General features: G+C 38.8%; 1 protein-coding gene across 1 annotated transcript; it reads right to left on the bottom strand.

Moving 5' to 3' along the window:
* Positions 1-431: 431 nt before the first annotated feature.
* Positions 432-11,906, bottom strand: LOC147170086 (inactive phospholipase D5-like). Its single transcript, XM_086082911.1, is given in 11 exon segments — positions 432-1,076; positions 1,079-1,288; positions 2,257-2,347; positions 2,454-2,619; positions 2,791-2,942; positions 3,170-3,367; positions 4,867-4,994; positions 5,071-5,179; positions 5,353-5,524; positions 5,611-5,747; positions 11,544-11,906. Coding segments are annotated over 11 exon segments (1,548 nt in total). The 5' UTR covers positions 11,703-11,906; the 3' UTR covers positions 432-1,050.
* Positions 11,907-13,582: the final 1,676 nt, after the last annotated feature.

Raw genomic sequence — 13,582 nt, 5'->3', positions numbered from 1 at the left:
GTAGTACAAATCACAGCCACGTCTACAACTAACTAACTAACTAACTAACTAACTAACTAACTAACTAACTAACTAACTAACTAACTAACTTGCAGCTTGATGCTATTAAACTGGCAAGAGCCCAAAGGAGTTCTCCACAATACCGAGGCTTTGTGAACTCACAAATCCCGCGAGAATTCATCTGGCAGGCAAGGTTATGTCGCTATCGGTGAGAAAGATAAAAGTTATTAGGATAAGCGTGTAACCTACATTTTATTGAAGAAAAAGAATAAAAAGGTGTGACTTTTATTTTTTTTAAATTAATTAACTATTGTAATTACTTGTAATCCCTCAAGGGGAAAATAAACTCACACTGTATGTTGTCTTATGTATTTACAATTTTAATTAAAAAGAGCATATGATAATGTGTTACATTTTAGTGTAACATGAACTTTTGTTTCATTTGAATTTGTAATTTAAAAAAAATATTTTTATCATTTATCTTTTCACATAACCTTTTGATACAGTCTGTGTTTAATTTTATTAATAACGTGTGCAGCAGGCCAATAAAAAAAAAAAAAAGTACATAAATGGCCCAGGGCCAAACGCTAAGGGTCTATGACCGCAGGGGTCTTAGAAAATTTGTGTATGTCTTTTCAATTTGCAGCATTGACAACGCAAGGAATTGAGGAACTTGGGCAGAACAGTGTACTAGTGGTTTGAAGACCATCTGCTTCATAGTTCCAAACTTTTGGATTCAAGTCTTGCCCCCAGTCTTCCTGTGTCACATTTGCAAGATCATATACAGTATGTGTATATTTATTGCTACTTTTAGTAGAATATAGGTTGAATATGGGATGCTTAAATTGGCTTAAATATACAATACTTCATGCAGGATTGTACAACTACATCATATAATTAGCAACAATTACAATCACTTAAAGATGCATTGGGCTACTGTATATTGTTACGTCAAGATCTAGATAAATTCATTTGGCTACTAGAGAATTTAAGTGTTGTATAAGCCATTCATAATAGTGCATAGTGCAGCATGTCCACATGAAATATAAATTACAGAGATAAAGGGTCATTCAAGGGTCCTCTTCCTTTTTCTCCACCTGAGGCAGATTTTTGTGTTTGTTGTATCGATCTTTGTTTCCCAGCAGGCTTTTCGAATAAGGTGAAGTCCAGTCTCTTTCAAAAGCAGCTTTCATTTGTTCCATGATCTTCCCTCTGCTGTTATTCATCTGGACCACCAGTCCAACTCCGCCATTATTAGAGAATTCATTCCCCACCCAGTTGTGAGTCCCTAAGAAGGTAAAGCAGAAAATGAGATCAGGACAATCATTTGTGTCTATGTACAAATATTCACAAAGAATTCCTTTTAAACTCTAAGGACTATAGCGCCATCTACTGCAAGTATGGTAAACAAGCTATTAGGCTGTTGAGCGGCACTGATGAATTGTGCATCTTGATTCTTAAAGAAGATAAAATACTTTAGAAATATATATATATATATTTCAGGTTAACTGTTGTCTAAATGTAAGAAGAGATAGGTGTTCTAAATTTAGCATAGAAAATGTCAGAGTGAAATTATTCAAGCATTTTATTATAAAGGGACAGTGTGTAGGATTTAGAGCCATCTTGTGGTGAACCAATAAAATGCAACAATTTTGAAGCATGCGCACTAAGGTGCCTTAAAGATAGCACACTTCACAAGCCAATCACCAATTACTACCATTTATTATTTGAAGTGAGCGAGCGAGCAGGAGCTAGTGGGAACGCTGAGCAAGAGTGGCTAGCAAGAGCTCACTGGAGTGGCTAACAAGAGCGGCTAGCAAGAACTTGTTGGGGCAGTTAACAAGAGTAGCTAGCAAAAGCTAGAGAGAGAAAAGGAAAGGGAGACAAGTGGCAGGATCTGGAACGACGACCACCTGCAGACTGCAGATGCGGAAGGTAAGCAGTGGTCAAACCATTGAGTCCGACACTAGTTGCAAGCGCCACCAGGGCTAACTACGTTCGTGGTATGAGGTGTAGCGCGACGTATGTAATATTTAGCGATTACTACAACTCCGATTATGTAAAAAAAAAAAAAGAAGTATGCTTGATGTGATAGAGCTTTTCGATTATTCATATTATTGAAATTAATAGTGGGTTAAATGAATGAATTAGTAGTTCACCACTAGATGGCACTAAATCCTACACACTGTTCCTTTGAGGACTGTAATTATAAAATAATATAATGCAAATTTGATAAATGCAAAATACATAGCCTACCAATGTAAAAAGCATTGTCCGTCAGCATGTACTTGTTGTGATTGAGTGCATGTTGAAAGTCATCCTTTTGCTCTTTGTGACTGAAAAACCTCTGAAAGATAATTTAATCAACACAATTATGTACTATTATTTGTATAATCCTGAATTAAATCTACATTATAAATATGAATCAGCCACAGCGGAGTTGTTCTACATACCACCTCCAGAGAACAGTTGTACATCTGCATGCACAGTGACTTGAGGGAGGTCACAAAATTAAAGGTGAGCGGGTGAGTGTTCTTCCAGAAGCTTATGAGCAGGCGAACTTTGATCCCTCTCAGAACCACAGCCTCTCTGATCATCTCATCAAGCGGTGACCAGTACCTAACGATGAAGTCATTTTAATTAGATGATTCCCTCTGCTTGGACTGTCTTTTACACATGTAGCAACCTCAAAGTGAGTCACAACCAGTCATATGATGCAGAAAACAAAACAGCTACGAAATATAGAATATGATCACATGAAGCATATGTTTTCATATCAAAGCTCAGTACCTCGTGACCGAGGTTCCTCTTAAGCGCCTGCTCACCAGAGGGAGGTAGTCCATCACAGAAATGAAGATGAATGTCTTTGCACTCTGTATGACGTGATAGATGGCGTCTACATCTCTTGTGCGCTCTTTAGCACAGAAAACATCAGGGGAGGCCTGCAGAAAAGATATACCACTAAGATGACTACACACATAAACTGCACATGTACACAGATTTCAAGTGAATGCACCACGACTCCATGCATCTACTTAAGTGTGCATGAAATACTGTACATGTATTATTTCTCACTTAAATAATGTTACACATTTGAAAAAGAAGTTGCAATCTAAAAGGCTGTTACATTTGTGTTGTGTACAAAACAATAACTTCTCAAGAGCCTTACAGACACATATGCAACTGCAGGGGTGTTGTTGAACTCCAGCTCCAGGGCCTGGTGTCTCCCATAGAGTGCTGTGACTCTCTTAGACCAGATTGAGGGGATGTAGTCCCTCTCATGGAGCTGCCAGTAAAAAGAAAAGACTCTGTGGAGGTCCAGTGCCAGACAACTGCAGTTATACACCATCAGGCCCAGCTCCTTCCTCTGTAAGATGCCAGGAAACACCAAAAAGTGAAACAGCAGAAAAGTTGAGTTGAGAGAGTACGTTGATGTGCTTTCTCGATTCGTTTGTCCTGAGATAAAGGATGACAACAAAATCTAACAGTGTGTTAATTGGAGGATAAGAAGTGAGTCAGCAAACACATTAACTGTTCTAAATTGAGTCTGGGCCGCATCAAATATTCCAAAAAAAGGGGTTCAAGTATTAAAAAAAAAAAAAAAGTACAACTAATCCAATCGTCTAAGTCTTTTTTTTAATAACAGTTCAGAACATTAAAAGTCGGGTCTCGGTTCCCATCGTCACATTGAAGAGCTGTTCAAAAGACTTGAATCGATCGTGAACGTCACATCACTTGTGTCCGCGGAAATTATCCCACACAGTCAGTCAAGCTTATGTGAAAATACAGTAAATCTAATGTATGAATGTATAACGACTAACGACTCTAGTGTAGCCCAATATAGCGGAGTAAAAGTAGCGTTACTTCTTCACACATCTACTCAAGTAAAAGTAAAAAATATTGTGTGGTAAAACTACTCTTAGAAGTATTTTTTTTTCAAAAAGTTTTCAAGTAAATGTAACGGAGTAAATGTAACTCGTTACTACCCACCTCTGTCTAAACACAGCATTCTGATTAAAATTGCGTTTGTGGAATATGAGTTAGCTGCAAAACCCACCTGCACATCACAGTTGCTAATGACCAATCACGACTCAGCTTCAGAAAACAGGTGACTGTGAGCCATATTATTGTAGAGAATTTTTTTTGTTTGACTTTCCATTTAACAGCTCTTCAGAACGTGAACAAGATTGGTGACTCTGCTTTTCAGATGAGCAGTGACGTTTGATTTTTTGAGCACCAGAACTTTCTCTGTGTATTTGCGACATATCGGGGTGTCGTGTGCCACTGTGCTCAGACAACAGCAACAAAAAACAAAACAATATGTTTTCATTGTCTCCTTTTTTCTTGAAATTGACAGTTCTCGTTGCCAAACTTTCTCTTTTTGTCAGGTTTTGAAAAATACATGACTAGGACTGGGTTACAGGATATCATTTCCTTCCACGTTTTGCCAAAAGCTGTCCTGAGCCTGAGCTATGTTAACAATCATATAAAAAATGAAAATAACAATTAAAAAAATCACTGAAGGCAATGACATGGCAAAATAACATGGGGACCTCACTAACACTAAACTTTGATGTCAAGTAGAGGGCCACAAAATATGATCCTGCAGGCCGCAAAAGGCCCTTGAACCACGAGTTTGAGACCTTTGCACGGCCTTTATACCATTTGTCAAATGTCTCCATCACATGTTTAAGTTAGAAGAAGAAATGTGGCACTTTGACCCCGATCGAAATTCCCGAAAAAATGCATACTGACTCAGTCAGATACATCCTTATTCACTCATCAGTTGAGAGATGCCAAAAACAACCTCTAATTAGCGCTGTGACCCTTAATTTTTGCACAACGCAGGCAAAATGTTGATGATACCTTGGAGAACGACCTCCAGTCCATGTCAGCACTGCCGACGTAAAAGTGTGTCCGATCTACGATCCAGAATGAGGAATGAAGTCCGCCTCTGGTAAAAGCTGTCATGTTAACCAAATGAACCTCAGCGTCTGGACAGGAAGAGACAGATAGGCGAGGGTGAAAGAGTTCAAAGTTGAAACGAATGCCAGTTGGCCAATTACTTACTGTGTGTCGCTAAAATCTTCTGTTCTGCAGAGTTTGCCAGGCTGCTAGCAATCTTTAGTTTGACCCCTCGGGATTTCAAGCTGAGCAATCTCTGGAATAAAAGCTGACCCTGAGGAAGCGGTATTACGTGTTTAGGCATTGTTTCATCTCAGCAGGTCTAAACTCATTAAAAGGGCACACGTAATCTTCAAAATAATTAACGCTTTTGCTTTCGGACCACTAGGGAAATACAATTGGACGCATACTTGACTGAAAGGAAACGATGTATTCATGACTTTGTACCTGTCGTCCTGTTTCTTTTTCTGAAGGCCTCAAGTTCCAAACTGGGGACACGACCTGGACTGAGTGCTTGGCTTGGTCCAGCAGGTTATGGAAGCCAACAAGGAGTGGCAAATTGGGTCTGCCATTCAAGTGATCTTTTAGACCCTCGGGGATTGTCTCCATAAGGACAATGCTGCAACATGGAAGCATCAACAATCCAACATTCTTCTTGTCTGCTAATGTTGTTTTATTACTCTTCCGATGTATTGATTATCTCACCGACAGTCAGTGCGACAATTCTCCTCTGTGATTCCATCCTCACCGTCCCCCCAAATATCCACGGAAGAGAAGATGAGCACCAACAGCACAGCAAAGCAGCATAGCAGTGCAAAGATGGCAATGCACTTCTGCTGCGTCTGACAAGTCACAGACACATGAAACACAACAATTTATAGTAGACAACATATAATAATCTGCTGGTTATAAGTATTAAAGTAACAGTATGTAAAGACAACAACATGGGAATTCATTTTGGAGCTTTGAGAAAAGAACATAATGACCCCATAAATGTTAATTGCCTCATTCAATGCACAGGGAAGGGAGGTTTTGCGATCAATAAACAACAATGTGTATGTATGTCGTATTGGATAAGCAATACTGCTGCTTTGAAAACATGGCAACAAGACACTCGAATGTAAGCAAAATGTATGGCTCACAATATATGACTTTTCTGTACACTGTCAGCTTTGTTGTTCAAGCATGTCTCTCTCGAAAGGGATTTTATCACCTCTGCATCGCACTCCAGCAATATACAATATTAAATTTATTATTTGTGTACAGGAGTGTACATTGTGGCTGTATTAAAGATGTGGGGCGTGACAGCTGTATTGTCCTGATGCTGTCTCCAAATCCTTGATTTTGCTCTTTTAAAAGTGCAGTGATGTGCTTCGGTTTTGCTTACCACTGCACTTTTATCATTGCTCTTTCTGCCTTATTTGACGTTGATGGTTTTGTGAGCTATCAAGCTGCCCTATTTTACACTGATTGTCCAAAACATTAGGTTATTGTTGGATCAATTGGCTTTTGACTGACTATTTAATTTAATTTGGTACCGCATGAACTTAGAGAACATCTTTAACTCATTCACTGCCATTGACGGCTATAGACGTCAAAAATTCATTTGAACTATTATCTATTAGTTTGACATTTTTTTCCACTTGTATGAAAAACGAGAAATTTGTTTTTTTACATTTAGAACAGATATACATTTTGTGATTAATTGTGAGTTAACTAGTAAAGTCATGGAATTAATTACGATTAAAAAATTTAAACATTTTGACGCCCCTGATTTTTAATAATATTTTCTTGAAAATAATATTTAAAAAATAATATTTTTTTATTTTTTAAAGAAAAGATTATATTACAATCTTTAATCGTAATTAATCGCATGACTTCACTAGTTAACTCACAATTACACACATTTTGTATCTGTTCTAATACAATAAAAAAATGATAGGTTTTCATACTGTTGTTAACAAAAGTGGGAATTTTTTTTCAACTAATAGAAATAATTCAAATCAAATGAATTTTTGACATCTATAGCCGTCAATGGCAATGAATGAGGTAACAACATGACAACAAAGAACTTTATGTAAATTGATAGATGACTGGACATTTTTATCGACGTAAAGAATTTTAGTAATAACAATAATGTAGTCATATAACTTAAAAATCTCTTTTGTAAAGACAACTTTTGATTGTCTTCTCTTCCCTCTCATCTGTATGTCTCAGTTAATGAGGCTGCTGCAGCACATTGTATGTACTGTACTTTCCTTTAATGTCCACTGAGACCCTGAGATTTTCATTAAGTCTAACCAGAGACCGTGCTTGACATGCAAATACGCATAAGAAATCCCATTGGAAAAAGTTCCAATGAGCCCCAGGAAAGGTGATTTTGTGCTGAATCATCTAAAACTCACCTAAAATAAATCGATTATGGAAATAAATGTGAGTAAAAAGCTACTCAATATATTCAAAAGACATCCAGACATTCACTGTGACATTTAAGCGCAATGAGGCTGCACAATACAAGAGTTGATAATTTACATATTACACACATGCATATATGAAGGCGGGGATTGGGAACGTCACCTTTATGGGTTCCTTTGTGGCCGGTCCTGCCATGAGAGTTGCGCTCCTTCAAACTTCTATGACATCAGTGCATTTGCTTCATCCGTCGGTTTGGCTTAACTCGACTTTAATACTTTATCATGCATATGGTTCACTGACATCCTGAAGCTGTTTGTGTGTGTGTGTACCTCATGTCCTGATCTTATTTGCAGCTTGAAGTGTGTGTGTGTGTGTGTGTGTGTGAGTGTGTGTCGGAGTACAGAATGAGCAAGTCTGCAGCTCCATGCTGACTCAACAGAGGCTGTGGGAGAGATGGAGACAGACCAAGCCCTCTTGTTCAAACCACCAATGTAAAGCTGCTGTTTTGAATCCCAACAGACCCGCTCCCTCCCTCCCCCATGCCTCACTTTTGATTCTTGTATCTACAATTTGATCCAACCTAAATTGGCATACACCTTTAAGGAAGGCTCTAGAAACCAGGGTCGGCTTTACGCAGGAGCAAGAGGGGGCCTTGCCCCCCTCAAATGAAATCTGGACGTGCTTCCGCAACTCTCTTTCACCTCCACTCTGTGCTGTGTGCTGACTGATCGACTGTCTAGTGAGACCTTTCTGCCAGTAAACATCCAATAACTGTTTAGTATGCAAATGAGCCTACTAATAGCCAGATTTCTCTCTCTCTCTCTCTCTCTCTCTCTCTCTCTCTGAAGCAGGCTAAACTAAAGTGGTAAAACTTTTTTCACTAAAATGGATAATAGTAGTTTATGTTGTGAGATGCTTCATAAGTAAATTACTAAAACAAACAAACACACCTATATAGCATCTATTTTGTCTGTTTTCTTTTCCAAGTGTGAGCCTCTCAGTTGGAGTGTTCTCAGTGACACGTACGGATGTGAGTACCTGTTGCAAGTCAAGCACTGACCTTGTTAAAAACATGCCATTGGCAAGGCACGGCAACATTTAAATGATGGAATATAAGCAAAATAAACTAACATATAATGACATAAACACCTGGCTAGCATATCTATGTAAAACCTTCTCTGTGTCAAATCAGTGGAACAGATGTGGCTTTTTTAACTGCACTTACTTGTTTATGCACATTCTCACAAAAACTCATTAAACAACCTCAGCGGAACAGCATGAAATGCGCAAAAACTTTCTTTTATGCTTTTATTTACCTCAATCCAATCTCACAAATGAATAGTTACCTAACTGCAGAAAACAGCATACGCAACATCATAAGCTGCTGACAACAAGCAAAGCGGCTGCTGTGTTTATGCGTCCTATGAGCGCCATGGAAACAGGAGGTGGGAGACAATTTTACGTTGTTTTAGCTTTGGGCGATGCAGAAAATTATGAAAACAAATTTTAGTTGTGAGAATAGTCTTCATAAATAAGGCAATCATTTTAAAGATTAAAAAACAACCCCAGTGTGAACCAAGGGTGTAAAAAAAAAGAAGTGATATGGGAATATATTTTTGCTGGCCGTATCGATATGGAGATGTCAGAATCGATATTGCACAATCATTCATTCCGGCTGACCCTTGCTGTGCAGCGTGCACACAACAGACAGGCCGCTGGCGGAAAACCGGAAGCGCCATTAACATTAAAAGAAAATAATTTTTTTGCTATCCAGCAGAATAAAAATATAATTTGGTATGACTGCTTTAATAAATATATATGTAACTAATGTAACATATTGCGAAACATACCCAGCCCTCAATGTGTCACAAGGAATCTTAAGTTGTGTCTTAAGACACATTTTTTAGATGTCTTGAGACGTCTTAAGTCAAGACATGTCTATAAAACAACTGTCACATCTACTGTGTGTTTGAGCTGCTCAATGCATGTTCTCTTCTATGTGACAGACCAAAAGGACAACGAGAGTGAGACTAGAAATGTCTGAGTCACCTCCCGAGGGAGATGATTGCTCTTAGCTGCACCCACCACGGTCAAACACATTTTTTTTTTTTTTACATATATTACAGCCTCGGGCTTGGACTTCACTACTGATAGAAATATGAGACAAATCGCCAAAAACCCAAAAGATAATAATCATACAATAATTGAACCTAACTCACAGATCTTGTTGGCATTCCTGGTATGGTTGAAATTTATATTTTGAACAAACTGTGCATTTAAAGAGCTATTTTCCAAATATCTATTTGATTAATCTGGGATTTTTCATGTCATTTAACCAGACATACAACTTTTACAAACAAACTTTACCCCCATAAAGAATACATTTGCTCAGATGAAATTTTTTTCACAAAAGATAATAGACACTATGAATTAATTGCATGACAATTTTGACCTTTTTCCAAACTTGTTTTATTTTTTAACCTTGGTGTGGAAAAGGGCTCTTAATTTCCTCCCATCAAAAAACACCTTAGTGCATGCCAGTGAAGGACGTTTCACTGTTGGTGTCTCACCTTCACACCAGAGACTCAGCGGCTGGTTGCAGTCTAATTACAGGAAGTATTGGCTTTTTTTTTTTTTTGGGTCTTCCATGTTACTGTAGTATCAAAGTCAGAATGATATAGTGAGTGAAGGCTGGCTGGGCACATCGCCATGTTGATATGCAGCTGGGCCACGAGCCAGATGCTTCGGTTTTGAATGTAGCAGTAAAATAAAAAAACATCCTGCCTGTCCGTCTGTCCGTCTGTCTGCTTGAGTAAGCTCCATCCGTGAGTGTCTGGCCACAGCAGAGCACTACTTGTTCAGTGAAATCCACCATCACATGCTTAAGTCAGCTTGATTTACTGAAAGCAGCCATCAATCTTCGTGTCCGCTCTGGGTGGATAAGCACAGCATTCGACACGATGCACACAGGTTGGACCGTTTAAATACATTATACTGGATTTTAATGGATTTGTGGAGAGAAAAATGAGTTGTTTACAGCAGGGCAATAAAAAAGTACCATTAAGACCTAGACTAATGTGTCATATTGTGACAAACACACCACACTTCATTATTTTTCTTTTCACATGATAAATGATTAATACTTCAAGTGGAATGCTTAATGGCATGCATTCAACATTTTAAATTATCATCTCACATTAAGCCACTAGGAGCAACAACAAGTATGTTAGTATTCTACAATTAGTGAATGGTTTTGCAAATATAGGATTGGACAGAAGACCAATCAGAGGAAAACTGTTGTCAAATGTATCAAATTAAAGACAACAGAGACCAAATTGGAACACAATTTATTTCCTTATGGATTTTAGTTTTTAATAGGGAGGTTCCATGTCACAATTTTTCTTTCCAGATTTTTAGCAGTCTGAGTAGTCAACTGGTGAGTAGTCACCGATATCACTAGCATTTCTGATACATATAATTCCCCCCCAAAAAACAAAGACAAACAATTTTAAAGAAAGACCTATATATCCCAAGTAAGCATTAAAAACAATTTTTTGTTTGGTATGAAATTAATGGCAATTTTCCATTTTTCCAAATAAAAATTTTGAGTTCCAGATCGTAAAACAGGCAACAGAGGGCAACCAGTATATGCAACTGCTGCGAGTACCTTGAAAAAAGTCCCGGTATTGGCTCGATACTGAAGGTATCGGTACTCATCCATCACTATTTTTTTATATTAAAACAGACCATTGAAAATCACTATTACTGCTGACCAAAGAAAATAACTTGAGGAAGGGCATCTTGCTCATTTTCAACAAAAGTTATCTTGCAGACCCAATAAATAGGACAAGAAAAAAAATAACTAAGTGGTCTCTATCCTGTGTTTTCGTGTGTGTGTGGTAGCAGCAAGCAAATTAGTGATCAATACTCATCTGTGATAACAGAGCTCAGCCTCTTGGGTCTTGTGTTGTATTTCTACTGCGCTAGCCTTGATGCACCGCAGGCATTAAGAGCACTTCCAATGGATGTAAACTTGATTCCATGTTGCACTTTTATACTGGCTGAGTGGTTTCCTCTAGTTTTACAATTGGATACTTCCAATAACTTTTGCAATCACCACTTCCAATGTTCACGTTATGTACAATTCCAGAAACAACTGATAAACTTGACTTGAAAAAGCAAACCAAAACAAGTGAAAAACAAAGTTTGAAGCGTCGCCTTACCTTCTCGAGTTTGTCTTTACGGCGGAGGAAGATGGTTGCCGAGTAACTTTGTTGTTGGGCAGCACTGAAGCTGCTGCTTTTCACTTGGGACAGATCAGGCAGCAGGGCTGGGGGAGCCTCCTCATGCCCCCTCGACCTTGGATTATTTGACAGTTCCATTGATGGCCTGCGTGTCTGGGTCTGTCTCGCCTGGGCCACACACAGTCTGCCTCAAGCTACCTCAACAGCCACACGCGGACACGTCCTCCTCTTTCTGTCATTCCGAACTGCGGTTGCTTTTTGTCTTTCTATGAGCCATCAGACTTGCAAACTGCAGCACTCCCCTGTGCTCTGTTTGTGGCCAGAGAACCAACGCCTTCTCACACTCCCTGATACTTGTTAGGGAGGGTAGGCTTGTGTGTGTGTGTGTGTTTGTATGTGTATCTCATTGGTCTACAAGCAGGAAGGGAGGGGCGTGAAACGGGCCTCTGGACATGATGAAAATGCAACAGGAGAGGCTGCAGGGTGGCGTTTAATCGGATTGAGAAACATCTGATAAGAATATGAGAGACGGAGAGAAATACACACAAGTACAACTATGACATCTCATTTCTCAAATACTTAAATGCAGCGTAGAAAGTAGCGAACAAATTTTACCTCAAAAAATCTTGCAGCAGTAGCCACCATATGCCTGCTGAGGATGATTTGAGATTTTTACAGCCTGCATAATTTATTGCTATGAAAAAGGTGTTTGTGTAAGAGGTACTTGCTGGCTTTAGCATACTTTACATGGTGGAAAAGGAGACAGATCAATAAATCCCAGGTGAAAAACACTGCTGTCACTGAGTCCTGTGATTCAGGCTTCCACCGCTTGTCTCCCTCGGCTTAGCTCTCGCTAATTTGCTAGCTTCAGCAAGTTCTTGCTAGCCACTCCCGCTTGCTCCTTCTCACGCCAAATGATAATTGGTAGCTATTGGTGGTAGCCTGGCGAAGTGTGGTCTCATTGCATTCTACTACTTCACCACTAGATGGCACTAAATAATACACATGGTTTCTTTAAACTTTTAACATCAGAAACAAAACAAAAGTGCTATGAACAATATTCAGACGCACTATAGCAGTTTGAATTCTTTTCATAAGTCATCTGGTTGTCTCCCCGGGAAACAAGTTGTCGCACACAAATACCATTTTATTGACATACTTATTAAAGGACTGAGAATATTTGTTTATCTTCTTGGAAATAAATTATTAAATGTTTCCGCATACGCCCTGCAATGTGCTGCAGGTTGTGAAACACTGCCCTAGGCTGCCGGGCTGGAAGACAAGTTAAAAGCTCATTCATACTGTATGTTGATGATGCAGCATCAAACACAGCTGGGAGGTTGTTGCTCAAGGACACTTTGGGTCAAGGGGGCAGCTGGGGATCAAAGCAGCAACCTCGTCGGGGTTGTGAGAAAAACATTCAGCCCGCCAAGACAAGATTATTTTTCTTGTGCAAAATCTATTGGGGAGGAGCTTTCACCTGACTTGAGCATCCCAGAACTTCTGGTTTTGATAATTTGGATACATGCTTGTGATCAATAGTCACTGAAAGCATACTACACAATTTATTGGTTTGCTTGAAAGAACCATGTGCAGTTTCCACTAGAAGCACACGAGAATGCTAAACTAGTTAATAACATGGTTGATTGCCCTTGTTTGAGATATTTTTTTTAATGAAAATAAAATCGGATGTTTTTTATTTTTTATTTTTTATTTTATTAATGGGCAACACAACATTGTCAACTTAATCTGGAAAAATAGAGAAATATATACTTTTTTTTTTCTTTTTAACTGAGCACAGTTCTCCAGTACATCTTTCTAATTTGGCCAAGTGTGTCCTAATCCCCTGAGTAACTAAATGGGTAATTTGGCAAATGCAAAAACTAACAATATGACCAACATCTGAACAACAAGCTTTTACTGTGGTGCATTTGTTATTTATGACACTGGGTATTGTTTTGACAAGCCGGCTGCCGCTGCCATCACTCAAAGAAGAGCGAAGTCGATGAAAACTGTCA

Source organism: Leptonotus elevatus, chromosome 8 (genome assembly GCF_054856555.1).
Source record: "Leptonotus elevatus isolate MCC_2025b chromosome 8, RoL_Lele_1.0, whole genome shotgun sequence".
NCBI classification, from domain to species: domain Eukaryota; kingdom Metazoa; phylum Chordata; class Actinopteri; order Syngnathiformes; family Syngnathidae; genus Leptonotus; species Leptonotus elevatus.
The sequence above is the reverse complement of the archived record's forward strand: the minus strand, read 5'-3'. Positions and strand labels throughout refer to the sequence as shown.